The sequence below is a fragment of the Ctenocephalides felis genome, unplaced genomic scaffold, assembly GCF_003426905.1.
Source record: "Ctenocephalides felis isolate EL2017-DRISC unplaced genomic scaffold, ASM342690v1 CF-g0.4_SCAFFOLD_01492, whole genome shotgun sequence".
Classification (NCBI taxonomy): Eukaryota; Metazoa; Arthropoda; class Insecta; order Siphonaptera; family Pulicidae; genus Ctenocephalides; species Ctenocephalides felis.
Window position 1 is genome coordinate 24,469,501 of NW_020537646.1, and position 19,954 is coordinate 24,489,454.

Below are 19,954 nucleotides of genomic sequence, written 5' to 3' on the forward strand. Positions count from 1 at the left end.
TTGATACAGTGTACCTATATTTGTATTATTTATATTCAAAATTAAACATTTTGGTTAGTATTTTACATAAGTCAGTTATTTCATCTTTATTTACTCCAAAGATTAATTTTTTTCTTTATTTTGCTGTAGTCGGTAAATCAACAAAGTCTCCAAAATTTGTCCATGTGTGATCCCATAAGCTGGGATCACTACGAGGATCATCTGGAAGATTTCCTCTTGGCACTGCAGTAGCATTGTACTTATCAAGCAATTTCAGCATTTTATGTAACAACTCTGGTTCACTAAACATACAAAAGGATCATGTTACAGATAAAATATGTATTTAAGAATGTGCATTATAGATGAGAAAAAATTGCATAGAGTATATCTCTAGTGCATTTTTCAAATAATCTGGCATATATAGCACAACAAAAAATATTTATTCCGATGCCACATACCTTTCGGCTAAATTGTTATATTCACATGGATCAGCTTCCAAGTCAAACAAACAAGGTCCTTCTAGTATTTTACAGGGAGTAAATATATCTGGTTTAACACATTTGACATCGGCTTCATTTCTTAAAAAAAGTATACTTTTTACACACTGATGTTGTACTGATCAAGCAATTTCAGTATTATTTCGGTGCATATAGTCATATTTATATTTATGCAGAAAATCACACATGATATTTTTTATGTCAAAATTACCTTAATTCTTTAATTTTTTCTTCCGTAGGCGTGTTTCCTAATTTTGCCAGAGCTTTTCCTGATTTACTGTTCAGAACACGTTGAATATTGTAACTCTCATTACGTCCTGCTGGTCCATACCAATTGCCCCATTGATTGTTTGCCTGATTTTCTATAAAAAATGACTTTGTAAACCATGAAAACTTAACGAAAAAGTCAAATAAAATGATCAAAAAAGTATTACCTTTAAGTAATTTATATTTTCCATCAATAACTGCAGCTTGTCGATAGACATCATCAATGTTCAATAATATTTGTGTTCTTGGTGATGCTTCATCTTCTGATAGTGCTTGCCATAAATCCAGTCCATCAATATTCTCTAAACTTATATTTAAATATTAAATTAATTATGATACGTATGATTAATTGCTTCAAACTATACTCACGATATATTTGCGCCAATAGCAGATAATAATGTTGGCATCCAATCGGTCATATGCATTTTCTGCTGGCTAATTCGTTGCTGCTTTTTTAATAGTGGTGACCAAATTAAACCAGTACCTCTGACACCACCTTCGAATAAAGTATCTTTCACCTGGAAAAAATCAAGTAATTATATTTTAGATGTATATACGCGCCATATCAATGACAGGCCATGTTAGCATTACTTTTAGTACATTGCCAATTAAATTTCTCTAATATTTGTGAAAATCGTAGTAGACAATGAATTGAAAATTGTCAAGAATATGAAAATGATACCTATTCGTATAGTTTTGTAAAATATTTAATAAAATATCAAAATATTATACTTACTCCTCTAAGTGGCCAATTTGATCCAGCATTATCATGAACTTCTGGTGCACCACCATTGTCCGTTGAAAAAATAACCAAACAGTCCTTTAACATATCTTTTCTTGACAAAGCATCAATAAGATCTCCAACGGCCTCGTCCAACTTTGACAATACAGCTGCAATTTCATTATAATTTTTCCATTAATAAATTATTCAATCATGAAAGCTAGTGTTAGAAAATACAATTTATCAAAATCTATTTAATTATTATTAATATGTTTAATTTGCAGATGATTTATTTTGTCGTTTGTGTTTTGAGTAATTAATGGTAGATTCTAAGTAGGTAAGTACTGGTGTGATTTCTCATTCTTATTTTGAATTAGCGATTTTTGATGATACTTTTCCATACTAACGGTCTTGGGTGTCAAGATCACGGTTGTCCTATCTATATTTGATATAATTTCACCATTTATCTAATACTGTTTATATATTTATTAAATTGATGCAGTAACACCAGGAGATGTTATTTATACTTGGTATCGTATAAAGAGCTGGTATTAGATTTTGTCATTTGAATGCCTTACCGGCAAATCTTCTTCTTTGATAGTTTTCAATACTTCTAAAACTATCTACCACACCATCAGGAGCTGTTATAGGGCTGTAAGGATTAGCAGAATGAACAGCTGCATGTGCCATATACAAAAATAGAGGTTTGGAAGCATTGTGATTCTGAACAATTTTAACTGCTTCTTTATTAAATACATCAGTCGTATATTGTCCATGTAAATCCCAAGCTGCATCAAGACCTAGATAATAACGAGTAAAAACAACTAGTATTTTGCATTACTATATTTTGTATTATTAAAAATAATTTTTACCTCTGCGCATATCAAGACCATATTTGTATCTTTCAAAAGCTGAATGATCGTAGTAATCATGATGACCCGTCCAAAATCCTAAATGCGAATCAAATCCTCTATACAAAGGAGTGTATACTCGTTTATAATGGCCCAAATGCCATTTTCCAATCATGTGGTTGCTGTATCCTAAATCCTAATGAATAGTAAACTAGCTATAAACTAAATTAATTAGTTGGGAGACAAGTTCGTTACAAAATTAATATTAGTAAATGTCATATTAAGAATTCGAGAAATTTACTGTGAAACATGAAGAATAAACATAAAGAAGAGTATATTACTATATACTAATACTAATAATACTATATGTATTATATATTTACTGGAATTTGATAGGATTCTAACTACAAAATGAATACAAATACATTTTTGTTATAACTACAGGGTGCGCCATTTATATGTGGTCAATGGAAATGTTGAATATCTTGAACAATTTAAAAAAAACTTTTGATTTAATGCAATTTTTTCATCATTAAATTTAAAACCGTACAGTATGCTTACAGTTTCTTCTTAACAATTTGATAATGAAAAACAGTTTATCAAAATTTATTGAAAATTGTTTAAGTTATTCAACATTTCGGTTGACCACATATAAATGGCGCAGCTCTATTTTTTGTCTCACAGTTAGTTTCTTCTAGTTTTGCATCATTAACGTACAAATAATACTTGGTAACCAATTTACAATTATTTGTTTCAATATATTTATTTCAATATATTCAAAATATATTTATTTCAATATTATTATAAACAAAATATAGAAAGTTACCTTAAGGTATTGTGGAAATAGACGCTCACTCAAAGGAAGACCACGTGCTTCAGTTCCAAACAAAACTGAGTTTTGCATACCTGGTTTTAAAACATTTTTTTTTAATTACTATTCACAGTTTCAGAAAAGTCTTAAGATCTATAAACCTGTGTGAATAGGATATTTTCCGGTCATCAAAGCAGCCCTGGATGGAGTACATACTGTTTGAACATAATAATTCTGGAGAGATATACCGGAATATGCTAAAGCATCTATATTTGGCGTAGGGATTTGCGATAATCCATGAAATCCTACGTCATTCCAGCCCTAAATGTATTAGAATGAGAAAACTACGTGAAGGAATTCTTATACTAAAACCATTGTATATTTACTCACCAGATCATCAGCTAATATAAAAATTATGTGCGGTTTTTTTAATAGCTCACATTTTGCAGAAAACTGCGAAGTAATTAAAATAAGTAATAAATACAACAAAGGTGTGTGATCTTTCATTTTAATGCTCTTTATAACTACATCATATTTTAGTAGTTTCAACGAAGATAAAAAATTAAAAATCAATTTTACCGAGATAACAATGATATGGTACTCATATCACTCATTGTCATATTATTCGGTAATTATGATTAAGCGTATAAAAGATTTGTTGAATAATATATTTTACTTGCAAAAAATTATGATAAGTGTATATTGATGAAATAATGGATGAAATAATGAATAAAATAATATTTTAAAACACATAAAAATTTATTAAATTTATTAAACCTAATGAATAGAATTTAGTGAATATGTAATATCTCCAAAATTTGCCCACGTGTGGTCCCAAAATCGAGGATCAGCTCTGCGATCATCTGGAAGGTTTGTCGGAGGAACGGCTGTTAAATTATACGAGTTGAGTAGTTTGAGCATCTTATTTAGTAGCTCAGGTTCACTGAAATTAAAAATATTTTTAAAAAAAATTAATATATATCTATTAACTAAATGAATAAAATGTTATAAGTTAGATAGTGCGCAATTCAATCAAACTTCGTATGGAAATAGCACGGAAAAAATTTTGAAAATTAAAAAACAAAATTAGGTATAATTTAGCGACAAATTTTGAATAAAACTCATTCATTTGTTCGCTAAATTATATCTAAAAACATTTTTGAAATTTTTGGAAATTTTCTCATGCTATTTCCATACAAAACATTGATCGAATTACGCACTATCTAAAAAACAATATTAAGAGCCAAAAATTTGAAAGAATTGTTTTTTATCAATTTGGAACCATTTGTGCCCTTGGGAGCAAGGAAATTCGAAAATGTTCATATTAAGGACCACCCTAATATATATATATATATATATATATATATATATATATATATATATATATATATATATATATATCTTACCTATCAGCTAAATTATTATATTCACAAGGATCCAATTCCAAATCAAACAGACAAGGAGCATGCTTCAAGTCACATACGGTTGCTGACTCAGGAACAGGACATTTTACATCAGCTTCGTCTCTATTAAATTAAAATAAAATAAAATTATATAAATAACTTTGTTAGTCAATCAGTTTGGGAACAAATTCACACACCTCAATTCCCGTATTTTGTCTGGTGTGGGTGCATATCCGATTTTTCCCAAAGCTTTTCCTGCTTTGCTGCTTAATACTAAATCCACATCATAAGTTTTGTTACGTCCTGATGGACCAAACCATTTATCCCATACGCCATTGTATGTATTTCCTGATAGAGATATATGAAGAATATGAGGAAATTTTCTTTTTGTTACAATGTTAGATATTTACCTTTTAGTAATTTATATTTTCCATCAGTAACCCCGGCATTTCCATATATATCGTCGATATTGAGCAATATTTGAGATCTAGGCGATTGTGTGTCCTCTGATAATGCTCTCCAAACATCCATGCCATCTAAATACTTTATCCTTGTAAGAAAAATAATCAATTTGTTACTATTTGAAGATTATTTAATGCTAATTAAAAATATAGATAAGATTTTTGCGAAATTAAGAACGAATTTATCGCAGTTCATCAATCACACATATCAGCAAATAGGTTATTTCATCGATCAGGCGTATTTATAATGAGAGCTAGCTTGATATTTACTCTATAAAAATTTGCGTGTGAATTTATTAATATTATGTCATCGTTTTCATGGTGACCTGTTTAGTATCGTCCAACTATCATCGAACTGATAAATAATTATCATATGTAGATATGTTATCACCTAGTTTTTTAAATATAATCCATCTTACTCACGATATATTTGCCTTTATAGCCGATAACAAAGTAGGCATCCAATCACTGATGTGCATTTTTTGTTTGCTGATCCTCTGCTTCTTTTGAATTAATGGTGACCAAATCAGTCCTGCACCTCTTACTCCACCTTCGAATAATGTGTTTTTCACCTGAATAGTAACCGATTATTATAAATTATCATAAAAAAAATCAAATCTGAAGTAATCATATAAAATGCAATACCTAATTAGCTTTTAACACTTCAAAAATAATTACTTTACACCGACTACTGGAAATAAAAAAAATGGCAAAACTTCTAATAGTATTCTGAAAATGAGGAAAATATTTTATATATCAACTATTTATGATTATACTTCTCACCGGATTCAATAGATTAAAAATTCTGCTAAAAGTCAAAATACAATATTAACTTCCTGTAGGGTAAGTAATGGTAATCGTCTAATAATCGAAAATGAAAATTTTGCATATTTTTAGTTTTCAGAGGTTTCTAAACATTTTGGCATACCTTTGATGTGTGGTAAAATGGATGTGTATGTGTATGTATGTATGGGTACAATTATTTGTCTGTCCAGGTTTTAGGGCGCACGGATCAACTGATTTCAATGATTCAAATATATTCTATTTCAATTGATATAAGGAAAAGTGCCGATTAGTTTTTGGAAAAGACAGACCCAGCCGTTTCGGGGATACGGAGCGAAGAGTGCAAAAAATAAAAATCGTGTTTTTGGTAGAGCAGAGCATCCGATTTGAATGATTCAAAAAACTTTTGGCTTATGTTGACAAAAAAATTGTTTTTGTAGAAAAAATACATTACTAGTTTTACATGTTAAAATCATCTAGAGTCTATTAACATGTTTATTAGAGAATAGTCCGTGTATCTAAATATTTGTAATAATAAATTTGTAATATAAATTTTGCACTATTCAAAAATTTTCCAAAAGATTGATGAAAAATATTTTTGTCAATAACATTTTCTACGTTAATAGAAATATTATTTCATAACATTTTGATGGCAACTTTATCTTTGCAAATTTGAGAGTCAAACTACCGTCAATTTCTTATATTATTCTTATTTCCAAACAGCAATCAGAACCTAACACTTTTACTACTATACAAGCCAACGGTTAGACTATACTTGATATATCTTCATTATTAGAATTGATCTATGATTAATGGTAAATAATTATATTCGATGCAATTACACGAAACGTGATTTTGACTAAATTTAGAATCACATTAAAAATATCGTCAATGAGAAGTTATTTACCCCTCTGAGCGGCCAATTGGACGCAGCATTTATATTAAATCCTGCAGCAGGACCCCCATTATCGGTGGAAAATACGATTATACTATCTTTCAACATGTCTTTCCTTGACAAGGCATCTATTAGTTCACCAACAGCATCGTCCATTCTCGATAACATACCTGCGAATTATTTAACATGTATCGATTACGTTGATTGAAATTTGTTTATTCAATACGTGAATGTATCGCTTATTGATCTTACAAACATATTAATATATATATATATATATATAAGAAATTATCTAATAATTAATTTCATATGTGTATATGAATAACCAAATGCATATACTCAAACAAAAGCCTACGATAATATATATTTTTCACAAAAGTATCGTTTTTCCTAAATAAATTCAATGTCAAATAAATTATGTTGATTAAAATAGTTACATTTAAATTAATCCATAAAAATAAAATTATGTGAAAAAAACTTTATCTTGGCTTACATTTGAAAATTATGTAATCTAAATAAAATTGTACCTATAGTCCAGTATTTTAAGCTTAAGGGGGTCTTCCTATGTGACGGCCAGTTTTTTAGGGATATTTTAGAATTTGTTTTCTACGACCAGTAAATAGTTAGAGCTTCAAGTTTTTTTATCATTTATTAATACATATTTGAACAGTATAAATATAAAATTTCAGCTAAAAAAATTTAGTCCAACTAGAGTTACAGCGCTCTAAACACCCCCCCCCCCCCTTCAAAAAAAAAGAGCTCCCACTGTCTCCACGATTCCGGCTGATCGGCTTATCTGACCAAAAAAAAATAAACGGCGTTTTAATTTGTAGGCTTAAAAGCACAGAATGAACTATTATACAATCAAATAAATACAAAAAAAATTGGATGTTTTATAGACATTTGAAATAAAAGTTGCAAATTAGGCGTTTTTTTTTTGTTTGTTTTTTTGCTATAAAAAATCGAAGTTTTGAAATTTTTGATTGATAATAGTTCATTTCATGCGTTTAAATATATTGAATGTGCCCTGTAAATTTCAAGTAATTCGGTCCAGCCGTTTCTGGGATACAATGGAGACAAGTTTGAAAAACACAGTTTTGAGAAAAACGCGTTTAAAGATAAAATGATCGTTGTACTATATACTATATGTATACTTTTTAAATGGCTGTAACTCAAAAACTATTTGAAATATCGATTTGAAATTTTAATATGTTATTTTTAAAGGTATAATCTACCGAAATATGAAATAAAAAAAATCAATTTTCTCAACTCATCACATAGGAAGACCCCCTTAAAATAGGTAAGAATCTCGGAATTCGAGATACCCAGTTGTAAATACTTGTATATTGACACCCTAAAGTTGTCTCAAAACCTACATATGGTAGGGTGTCAATACCATATGTAGGTTATATGACAACTTTAGGATGTCAATATACAAATGTATCTCGAATTTCGAGGTGAACTTAGAATAATTACTGGACTGTTACTTGTTAGAACTTTGCTGTGCAAAACTTCGTGTTGACAATCATTGCCACTTTTTTATTGACCTCACTAGATATTTTAGTCACTTACAGTGTTATTATTTTTTATGTTTTATTATACGACATTTTTTTTGAATAGCAATCAGAACCTTACGTCCTATGATCTGTTGGGCTGAAACTTCTCCTTTCTTCGTATTTTTTTAGATGGTAACCCAATGGTTAATCCATCCATATTTGATGATTTTGTTATTAAAATTAATCTAATAGGGTTGACATTTTATTGGTGCAGCAATGCGGGGCAAGGGCTATTTTCACTTGGAAACATATTGCTATCTATATTTTCAAGTAAAAATCGTTGTCACTGCTGCCTGACAACAGGCTACTCGATGTGGGTATCGAACCCGGGACCTCTAAAACAAGTCCCGTTGCTCTTAACCTCTTACCTACGGGCGAGCCCTATTATACGACATGGAAACAATTTTTATCATAATTTTATAGTCTCAAATTTTTACATAGGTATAACATATTCATATCTATCAAATGCCCAACTTATAATCACTGCAATATAATTCTAATAATTTCAAAATTTACATTCGACACATTCATCGTAAATTGATTGCGTATACTAAATGCAATAAATGTCTGGACGATTCAGAATACAAAAAAAATGCTTTGTTAAGATATAAAATAAATTATATTATATAATAAATTTACTTAGTTTTTATTATATCAACATGATATAAATAAATACTGGAAAAAATATAAACTTTAATGAATTATCCGCTTACCGGCAAATTTTCTTCGTTGAAAATTATCAATATCTGTAAATTGGGCAACTGCATCGTCAGGTGCTGGCAAAGGACTGTAAGCATTGGAGGAATGAACAGCTGCATGAGCCATGTACAAAAATAAGGGTTTTGAGGCATCGTGCTTTTCCACAATACGAACGGCTTCTCTTGAAAACACATCTGTCGAATATTGGCCATGCAAATCCCATGCTGGATCCATTCCTGAATTGAAGAAAAACGAACAATGAAATTCGTATAATCAAATTCGTATAATCAACTTTACTCTTAAATATTCTATTATTTCATTTATATAATCATTATGAATATTTATTAATTTTTCAAAATATTATGTTTGAATTTATTCCAATAAATTCGACTTGTAAATTGTAGATTTTCTCGACGCACCATGTCATTCCGAATCTCTGAGACGAAATTTGGAAAAAGTGTGTGTGTATTAGTATTTGTGTGTATAACAGCCAAAATTTAACCTTTGGTCGACAAAATATTCGTCCACGAAACAAATCCAGTGTCTCGTTTGAAAATTTGGAAATCATTCGAAATATATCAGTTAGGGATTGTGATGATTAGCTTGAGGTGTAAAGTTCGACTTGTCTATTTCATCGCAATAAATAGTTTCTTTTTTGTAATTTTATATGATGATAATGGTCATTATTTTAACGAACATCCTGAAATATAGACTTGGAAAAATGTCATTATAAAAATTCATTAGAGTTCAGTATAATTATAATTTTACAAACAGTTATAATTTTAAAATTTATTAGTTACAAATTTATAAGTTGCTGAATCCGTTTTTTATTAAGCCGATTATTTAAAAAAAAGTAAGATTTTTATGTAACTTGACTTAAAATAAAATGCGACTTGCAACTAGTTAAATAATATTGAAAGAAGATATAAATATTTTATATCATTAATATTGATTTATTATATATTTTATTATACAAATTTTCTTCAAAATTTAGAACAATTTCAGACAAAATCCTGCATGTGTTGCATTTGTATAATCTCACTAGAAAATCAAAATTAGCTAAAATAAGGTGAAATAAAAATAATAAAATAGTATTGTTGAAATATATTTCGGCATTGAACGAAATTCCTATGAGAATTTACGATATGTATAGATACTGCACAAGTGTCATGAGCATTAAGTTTTTATTATGAAAAAATCAATCTTCACTTACGCAGATCAAACACGTTCTAATAATTCAATTGATAATGATATTTATACTTTAGTAATAACCTTCACACACAAATTGACATTTATAACCGTACATGCTTATATAATTTCTAACATTTTTCCTGTAATGTAAAATTTATGTATATTGAATATAATTAATACAAAAATGAAAATTATAAAAAATGGATTAGTAAATGTCATACGACAATCGTTCACAAAATATTTGTAACATACAATTATTATTACCAAGTAGTGGTAATAAGTTATGTGAAAAATTAAATACTTTCAGATACTTTTGATATCTCTGAAAATTTTTACAATTGTGAAATATTGCTATGGAATGCAGATTTTTTCTTGTATTTTTTTCATTTTTCGTTGCATATTTTCTATTTGTAATTAAAGCCTTTGAAACTAATTACGACCTATATGTAAGATATAGAGTATCATAAATTTTGTAAATAAAACTCAATATAATGAATAAATTGAGTCAATAAAAAATCCACTATATATGTAAGTTGACTTCATTTATAATTACTGTATTTTGGCCTTTAAACAAAATCTTATTTAAAAATGTACCTCTTCGCATATCAAGTCCATAGATACCCTTTTCGCCAGCAGTATGGTCAAAATAGTCATGGTGACCCGTCCAAAGACCCAAATGCGAGTCGAACCCTCTGTAGAGAGGTGTAAATTGTTTTCTGTAATGTCCAAGATGCCATTTGCCAACTATATGATTGCTATATCCTAAATCCTGAATAATAAAGAATCATGATATATTATCCTTATTTTTGAATAGCAAACAGAACTCAATGTGATGATTGTTAACTGAGTTGCGTTTTTAGAAGGTAGCCAAGGTCCGTCTATCTATCTGGTCTCTCTATATTTGATAAACTATCATTATTAGTATTGATAATACTGATGATATATTATTAATTTGAAATGTCGGGAAAAGTCTATTTTCACATTAACATAATTTTTAATTACACTTTCAAGAGGAAATTGATCCTATCCCAGCACTACCTACTGCATGATATCTGGTTGTCCGCAATGCAACAATAAATGTAATGCAATTATTTATATTTATTATATGTTTTATTAAAAATGTTCAAGATTTTCTATTATATTGAAACTATTCCGCTGAATCTGTATTACCTACTTGCCTACCTTCTTATAAGTATAAAATTTATACTTATGTATGTATTTATACTCCAAAATATAAAGACGTTGCAATATTTCGACATCGCTTGTTTTCCAGTCTTATATACTACTATATCAATTTAAATCATCTTGCACGAGATTCGTTAAAGATCTGGATTTTCCAACGTGATCCGACGACATCGGTTTTTTTTTTCTTTTTTTTTTGAAACTTATCCTATAACAAAGATATTGTACCCTTATTCACCTTACTTCTCTGAAACCGGTTGCAAATTGTTCTTAGAAAAGCATTTTCTTGTATAATATATTCAACGATGTTCATAAAATCTAGTATTAATATTCATAAAAATATTTGTATACATATATCTACATTCATTTATAGATATATTAAATTCAATTTATCATAGTCTGAGTTCACGGAACTGCATCCCATTTACAGCTAATGTCTCGGTAATTTTTATATATAACTTTATGTGTTAATATACGACAAGTAATTATAATCAAGCGATTTATGATACATGTCTAATTAACAAAGCTCATTGCTACTTGCCTTCAAATATTGAGGAAGAATACGCTCTTTCAACGGCAGGCCACGTGGTTCTGCAGCGTACAGGACAGTGTGTTGCATTCCTATTTCAAAAAAAAAAAATTATATAAACTATACCGGAATATAAATTAGTATATTTGAACTTTTTCTTTTATGTTCATCCTATCAATTAAAAATATTTTTTGGATCTTACCCGTATGGATAGGATATTTTCCAGTCATCAACGCTGATCTGGATGGAGTGCATATTGGCTGAACGTAATAATTTTGGAGTAAAATTCCTGAATATGCAAGAGCATCTATATTTGGAGTTGGAATTTCAGATGATCCATGGAATCCCACGTCATTCCATCCCTTTAAAGTATTTAATAAAAATAATCAATTTAACTACCAAATCGATGTGTTTTGATAACAAATTTTCAGGTTCCGAGAAAAATTTTAGCTGTACATTTTTATTTATGCAACAAAAAATTGTTTCCCATCATATCTGGACGACCAATCACTGGTTTGACATTCGATTTAGACGAGCGGTCGGGGAACTTTTTTAATCATTACCCCAAAATATTTTTGTCTAAGTTGATACAACCTCCATGGTAAAAAGTAAAAAGAACAACTATGTAGCAAATTCAGTGAATATCATTTAAAAATTCATAATTTTTACCCTCAAAAATTTAATTTTTACCCAAATTGGGGTAATTTACCTCTGTTACCCGACTACTGATTTAGACATTCTAAGTCCTACAAAAAATTTGCTGATGTTTCATATAGAATAGGTGCAGAAATAAAAAATATCTGTAATTTCCATCGGGCAACTTCTTAAGCATTCCATATGGTCATGTGTACTTTCAGTAATCGAGAAAGCAGGAAGTTAAAGAAAATTTAATGATCTTAATTTTCAAATATCACCACAGTTACTTTATTTATCATTAGCTTTTTTATTTTTAGTAGTTTTTCAAGAAATCATTTTAATATTGAACTGCAAAATCATGCTGCTCCATTATACACTCAGATGTATTCAATTTCTCGAAAGTAAAAGTGAAATTATATAATGACGCAGAAATCGAAATATATTAAGTAAGATTCCAATATTTTGAAATAACAACATAATACAAATACTCAAAAAATCGCTTTGCAATTCAAATTTCTTTCATATAAACCTATTTTTCAAACAAATTGAGCATTTTAAAATTGATGATACAAAATATGTGTAGCGAAACATCGATTTCTAATAGTAGCAAGAGACTCAGAAATACAATTTTTTTACAAGTAAACTTTATGATGAATTAGCAATATTACACTTAATAATCTCTTATTCATCTTTCATTTCAATACTGTTATGAAATCAGTAAAGATTCATAAATGATATAACAATCATGACAAATTATCCATTTGATCAAAATTACAAATTTAATTAAATTAGCTAAAAAATACGATTCTGCAAATCATCTTTTGCATGTTATATGCTTATTTTAATACTTGGGTTTATCATTGTAGATAAATTTATTAACTATTATTTATAACTATGATTAATTATTTGCGCAGGGCACCATAAATAATTGTAATCATAAATTGTCATATCCTTATGCTTGTATTCCATTGTCAATTGCTTATTGGAGCACTTACTTTTTTCTTATTTATTATACATTTTTATTAATGTTTATTGATTTGCTTTTTATTATTTTTTCTTTTTCTTTCTGTGATTATTATTTTTTTATTATTATGTGTATTTTTTTTTATTTATTTAGCCCTCTAACTTCTATAAGTTCTGTCAATAACTCTGATTGTTGTATAATTTTAAATAAATAAAAAAAATCCTGATGCACAGTTAATCCTGCTACATTTGCTAATGTACTAGATAAATATTGTTACTAATTGTAAATATTAGATTACCCATGTTTGGTATATAATTTTTCAATTTTCCCTGAAGTTACAAAAGCAATTCTGACCTAAATTGATGTAATTCTAATACTGGTACCACGATAATTGAGTAAGAATTTGCTAACTAAATATTTATCTGTAGATTCTGCAAAAAAATCTATTTTGCGGTAAAAATTGTACCTCCCGTTCATATTTTGAACAATGGATTATATATTTGGAGTTCACCTGCAAATTATTACAACATGGTGATTATAAGAAATGTATACATATATTGTAACGCCTACTCAAATTTAACATTCCAGATACGAACTGCACATATTCTGGTAGAATATTTTTGTTAACAAAATAATCAGCTTTATGTATAAATAAATTTCTATATATTTATAAATAAATCATGGTGAGATTGATGCATGCAAACACTGAATTGATATTTTTAGTTCATGAATGCAACTTGAATATTTTGGTCTTGTGTGCATATGGTCGACTATAAATAAGATATGACACAGTTTATTTAAAAGCAAAATTAGAATTCGTTACAACTAACTTCCAGTTTGAAAATATATTTTCTTTATTTGACTTGAAAAATTACATCATCAAATGTTTTTAAATAATTATTATGATGCAATTTCGGTATACACAAATAATGTAATCATGTAATACATATGCATTTATGAAAGTAAGGATTAGACTATTTTTAATTTTGTTTATAACGCATAAAATGTTAAGTTTTAATTTCTCGTAGGGTAAGTTACCGTAATGAGACAAAAATTAAAAATTAAAATGTTTATATATCTTCACGTTTTAGAGGTTTCTGAACATTTTGGCATACCTCAGAAAAAATGGTTGTGTGAATATGTGTATGTATGTATGTGTGGATACAATTTTTCGTCTACGTTTTCGGACGCACAGATCAACCATTTTGAATGGTTAAAAAAAAATTCGATTTCTATTGATAGGGAGATATGCTGATTAGTTTTTTGGCAGGTCCAGCCGTTTCGGAGATATGGAGCAAATTTTGCAGAAAATGAAAAACGTGTTTTTTAGAGAATGGAGAATCCGATGTGAATGATCCAAAAAATATTCAATTCGTAATAATGATTAGATTTTGGCAATGGCAGGTCCTGCTGCTTTAAAAATTCGGAGCTAAATATGCAAAAAATAGCAATTTTTGAGAGAACTAACTAGATTTGTATGCTTTTTGCTTGCGTTGACGAAACGATTTCTTTTGGGAAAAGATTTTATTTTTTAATTTCAAAAAAAAAATTTTTCACTAAATTTTATTCTTTCTAATATTTCATTGTGGTAAGGGTAGTTTCGGTAATTTGCCATAAGGCACGATTCAATACACCACTAGTTATACATTTCTGTTAAATAATACTACTACTTACGGTATTTTCATTTAAATCCATGAATTGTACTATTATGCATTTCATTAAAAAATGATTTCCAATGCTCATTTATAACACGTTAAGCATTATTAGTAAATATTTACAGAAAATTCAAGCTTTTGTAAATAATTTATGTGGAATAAATATTTATATTATAATCCATCAGTTCATCCATAAATCCTATATTAGTAAAAAAACAAATATTGGCAAAATGGTGTTCAAATATTAGTAAAAATAAAAATATCATTAAAAATGTTACTATATTTTTGCTCTTTAAATATTTATCTGGTTTCATCATTCATATTTTCATCAGGTTCTTTCCTATCAAAATAATAATAATAATAATAATAATAAATTTATAAGATATTAGACAAATTTTGTTTTAATAATTCGTGTCTTTTTTGTCCCATCTTACTTTCTTAAGAAGTTTTATGACTTTTTATACAGTACATATACGAATTATAAAGTAAATTATATAGCTGCCAAATTTAAATTTTTTTAGTGGCTACCATAAGATATAGAATCTACTTGCACATCACATATAAAAGTCATATATATATATAAGCTTAACCTTAACTCTTAGATTTTGATTTTTATAAATTGATTTACTTTTTGTTTAGTTATCTTTAACCATTTCCATTCGCGATTTGCAAAATTTATATGTGTTATGTCGCCGGAGCGGCGGCATCCGAGTGGAAAGGATTAAATTTATTTATCTATTTACATCAAACTCAACCATCAATCACAAAACTGCAATTAGCTTAATTTCTTTGTTTACAACTCTTATATATCGCGTGTTTTTTGTTCCATTAATTTCTTAACATTTTATGGATACCGTTTATAACAATATAATTATAGTATGTATACATCCTATAAAGTGATTTAATTATCAATTAAGTTTTGTATCAAATCGAATGAAAGTGTGCTTAATTTGATCAAAATAGCTTTGTTAGGAATTTGAATAGAAACTTCTCTGGTTTAATTTGAATCACATTACACATTAAATATTATGTATAACATCAACTATTTTACGTGCCGTTGCATTTCTAATGATAGAGTTCTAAATTCCAGAATAATTTAACATATCAACCTAAAAACACCAGACAAGCTTATTAACCATTTCTAGAGGATGTTCCTAGAAATTTAATAAATTAAAATATGTGTCGGTAATGAACAGTTATGGTTTGTTTAGACTTTAGAATATATACACATATTCTTACAAAGGACATAACAAAAGTGCACTGCTTTAGAATCATTTTTTGTTCGGATTATTTTCTTATTAAAGTACATCGTAAAATTTAATAACATTGACAATAACTAAAGAGGTGTAAAAAGAAAATAGTATTAAAATTTTTTTATCGATATTTAATTAAAAGTATTATGATGATCATAATAAATTCGAAGAGAACTGAAAGGCGGGTTAATCAAACTTATAGAGATATTATAACAAATAGAGATACTTACACTTATATAAATCAACCTACAGTATTTAATTTAATATAAATCATCTTATATTATTAATTTTGAATATATAAACACCACAATCTTATTTTGCTCTAAATTTATTTCGGAAGATACTAAATTACAAAGTTTCGAGATCGTTATTTGCCCCATCCTCAGATCAAAATTTAACAGAGAAAAAATATATTTATAATTATTATGATTATTATAAATTCTAAAAGCATCGAAATACGGTTTAAACTAACTTATAAGTAGATGTAAATTAAGTACTAAATTATAAACGATTTGAGACCGTGTTCGGCTCATCATCAGAGTACATAATATAAATTATTTATCTTATATTACATATAGGGTAGAGCGGAGATCAAGGTACGTGGGTCAAAAGGTCCACCACCGATATCTCAAATAAAGTTAGGATTTTTTTAACAACAATATTTTAAAGTAGGGGGAAAAGTATGTTTACCTAGCCACTACCTTGATTTTTACAACTTTGCTAGCGGGAGATAAACGACAATGTGTAAAAATCTATAACAAAGGTATTTTCTGTCGTTGTTAGATTTTTTCGTTTTAAACTCTGTTGTTTAGTTTACGAAACCTTAATATAATTATTCCAACTCTGCTGATGAGTATTTCTGGCTAAACGCCTGATTTTAGATTATATATAGTGAAAGAACTGTAAAAAATGTACCCATAAAATTTAAATTTTGCATTAGTTAAAAAATGTTGAAAAACGAAAAATGTTGCTGTTATTTCGTAAAATCCCTTTAAAATTAAAAATAAGATATTGGGCCTGGTGCCTCCTTGCCGTCTCATTGTACTCAACCTATGGAGTAAAAATACTAGGTGACAAAATTTTTAAAAACATAAAAAACACATTTCTACAATGATGATTTAGCTGCGAGTTTTACTGAACATAGTCAGACAGTTGTTTGATATGTGTCATCTGTTGTGATGAAATTGCTCGAAGTTTGCACAATATAATTGCTCAAAGTCAAATTGGACTTTTGTGCCCCGCCCTACTCTATTTATATTTTTCAACGCTAAAAAAATCAGTTTTCTTTAGTTATGATATTTTTATTATTTATACTCTCTCTAAAATATTTAATTCTGCATGATACAGATACAATTAAAAATATTTAAAATAATTGTAATAATAAACAATAATGATAATAATTTAGAACAATAACAAATTTCAATATAGCACATGTTTAAAAGATTTTTTTTATGTTTTTATATACTACCTATAATTTGAAATTTATTAATAAAATGAGATTTTAAAACAAAATTATTTATAGATGAATAATTTATTTATTCGAGAGGTTTGTGAAAGGAGAACGTTGTAAAAGGATAATGAATTTGCTATAACTAAATGATTTAAATTAAATTAATACTTTTTTTTAACAATACACTTAATTTATTTGAAATTCTCCTCTATAACTGGAAAACCATATCTGAGTTTTAATTAAAATGAATAGAGACTATGCTTAAAGCTACATACAGAGCTTTTAAACCAACTATTTCCACATCACAAACCTCATATGATATAAAAATCTTGATTGGAGAAAAAATCAAATATATGTATTAATGAAAAACCATACTCACCAAATCATCAGCCAAGATAAATATTATATTTGGTCTCTTCTCGGCATCACAATTAACAAAATTCGTCAAAACAATTAAAATTGTGAATATAATTGATAATAATATAAATGGAATAAAACAATTCAATCTTTTACAAATCATTTTGTTTTCGTACAATTTAATAATTGTCTTATTTTTCATATATTAATTATTAGCATTATATGTTGCATTTATCACTAGTTTAAAACCAATTGTTATAATTGCAAGAAAAATAGTTTGGGGGTTTCTTTTAGTTTTAAAATATATCACACGAACACAATTGCTTTATTAGCATTCAACAAGAAAATTGTAAAAAATTGCACAGTATTTTTTTTAATATTTTAAATTATTATTTACATTAAATTAATATTTTGACTTGTTAACATATAATATCATTCTTATGCTTTTTACAAAAATCTCCTTTTGATTCTATAATTATTTATGACCAACTTTTGGTTTGTCTTTTGAAGCAGGTAAAAATGTTTAAAATCATTTTCTACGCCGATATAAATTTAATAGCACATAAACACAATATTATTAATGAAAATATTTTTCAATTTTGTTTAAACAATTGCGTGAAAACTGATTCAATGTAATTTAAGGAGATTGGTCTGGACCGCGCGGTGTTCGACATAACAATGAAGTAAATAAAGCACAGTGTGTTGATAAACTTGCGAAGCAGCAAACGCGCGAGGCCGTTATACATATTTGTCGCCTATATTGTCAATTATTATTCACGAATTATTACCCATATCTAGAATACTTGTAATGATATGAAACATGGCTTTATCTACAAAAATACCCATGGGAAATTTATCTATAATTTAAGGTCAGGGTGGAAATAGAAATACATTCCGCTGAATATGTTATCTTCGGCTGGATATAAAGAACTTGGTTTTAACTACCCGAAGGGTAAGTTATAGTAATCGCGATTAACTTACTTACTTACTTTTGCGCGCAAAAAATCGAAAATGCAAATTGTTGCATATCTTTATGTTTCAAGGGTTTCTGAACATACACAAAGGGGCGTCCATTAATCACGTGAGGTTTTTAGGGGAAGGGGGGGTTTGACAAAAAATCACGAAATATCACGTGGGGGAGGGAGGGGTATAGTAAGATAACACGTGTATTTATTTTAGTTCAATATTTTCAAAAAAAAAAAATTAAAAAAATTATACTTGTTTTACGCAACTAAAAATACGCGTGATGTTTAGTGCGGGTGGGGGGTAATTTTAAATGTCACCTTCATGGATCACCAAGGGGAGGGGGGGGTTCCAAAAATCCTTAAAAACTCGCTCACGTGATTATTGGACCTTTTATGTATGTAAGTGCTGATAGAATTCTTCGTCCACAGATCAACAAATTTGAATGATTCAAAAAGCTATGATTTCTATTGAGACGTGCTGATTGAAGATACGGGCCAAATTGGGCCAAATGTACAAAAATGGCAATTCGTTTTTTGAAAGAACGCAGCATCTGATTTCAATGATATAAAAAAATTAAATTGTATAGAAGAATTGAATAAATTTTCGAGGAGGCAAGCTCAGCGGCTTTGGAAATCCAGAAAAAAAAAATGAAAAAATGCCATTCGGCAATCAAAAATGATCATTAATAGACATGTGCACATCAAATTAAATATTTTATATAGAATTTAATAATAAGTTTAACATTTGTTTTATTTATATTAATCAAATATTCACGACATTTCCGACCGTATGAACCTACCGATATGAAGAATTTGAAAATTTTCAAGAAATTTTGAAAAAGTCGAATT

At 28.2% G+C, this 19,954-nt stretch overlaps 2 protein-coding genes across 2 annotated transcripts; both read right to left on the reverse strand.

The window, feature by feature from the left end:
- Nucleotides 1-115: 115 nt before the first annotated feature.
- LOC113371080 (arylsulfatase B-like) lies at nt 116-3,633 on the reverse strand. The gene is made up of 11 exons (XM_026611726.1): nt 3,517-3,633; nt 3,288-3,447; nt 3,142-3,221; nt 2,337-2,511; nt 2,043-2,264; nt 1,480-1,634; nt 1,113-1,261; nt 897-1,050; nt 688-824; nt 438-557; nt 116-281 (listed from the first exon to the last, which is right to left on the reverse strand). Exons 1-11 carry the CDS (start codon nt 3,631-3,633, stop codon nt 116-118), a joined length of 1,635 nt encoding a protein of 544 aa, XP_026467511.1.
- A 231-nt stretch (nt 3,634-3,864) lies between these two features.
- On the reverse strand, nt 3,865-18,240 carry LOC113370473 (arylsulfatase I; the record flags this gene model as incomplete). Its single annotated transcript, XM_026611145.1, has 11 exons — nt 3,865-4,069; nt 4,533-4,652; nt 4,727-4,877; nt 4,940-5,079; nt 5,414-5,562; nt 6,681-6,838; nt 8,938-9,159; nt 10,709-10,883; nt 11,838-11,917; nt 12,028-12,187; nt 18,163-18,240. Coding segments are annotated over 11 exons (1,599 nt in total), but the record flags the coding sequence as incomplete, so codon positions are not given.
- Nucleotides 18,241-19,954: the final 1,714 nt, after the last annotated feature.

Coding starts and splice junctions, on each gene's coding strand:
- LOC113371080 (XM_026611726.1), bottom strand. CDS start 3,633: ATGAAAGATCACACACCTTTGTTGTATTTATTACTTATTTTAATTACT. Junction 2,512..3,141: donor TATTTCCACAATACCTTAAG/GTAACTTTCTAT, acceptor ACTATTCATTAG/GATTTAGGATACAGCAACCA. Junction 558..687: donor GAAAAAATTAAAGAATTAAG/GTAATTTTGACA, acceptor ACTTTTTTTAAG/AAATGAAGCCGATGTCAAAT.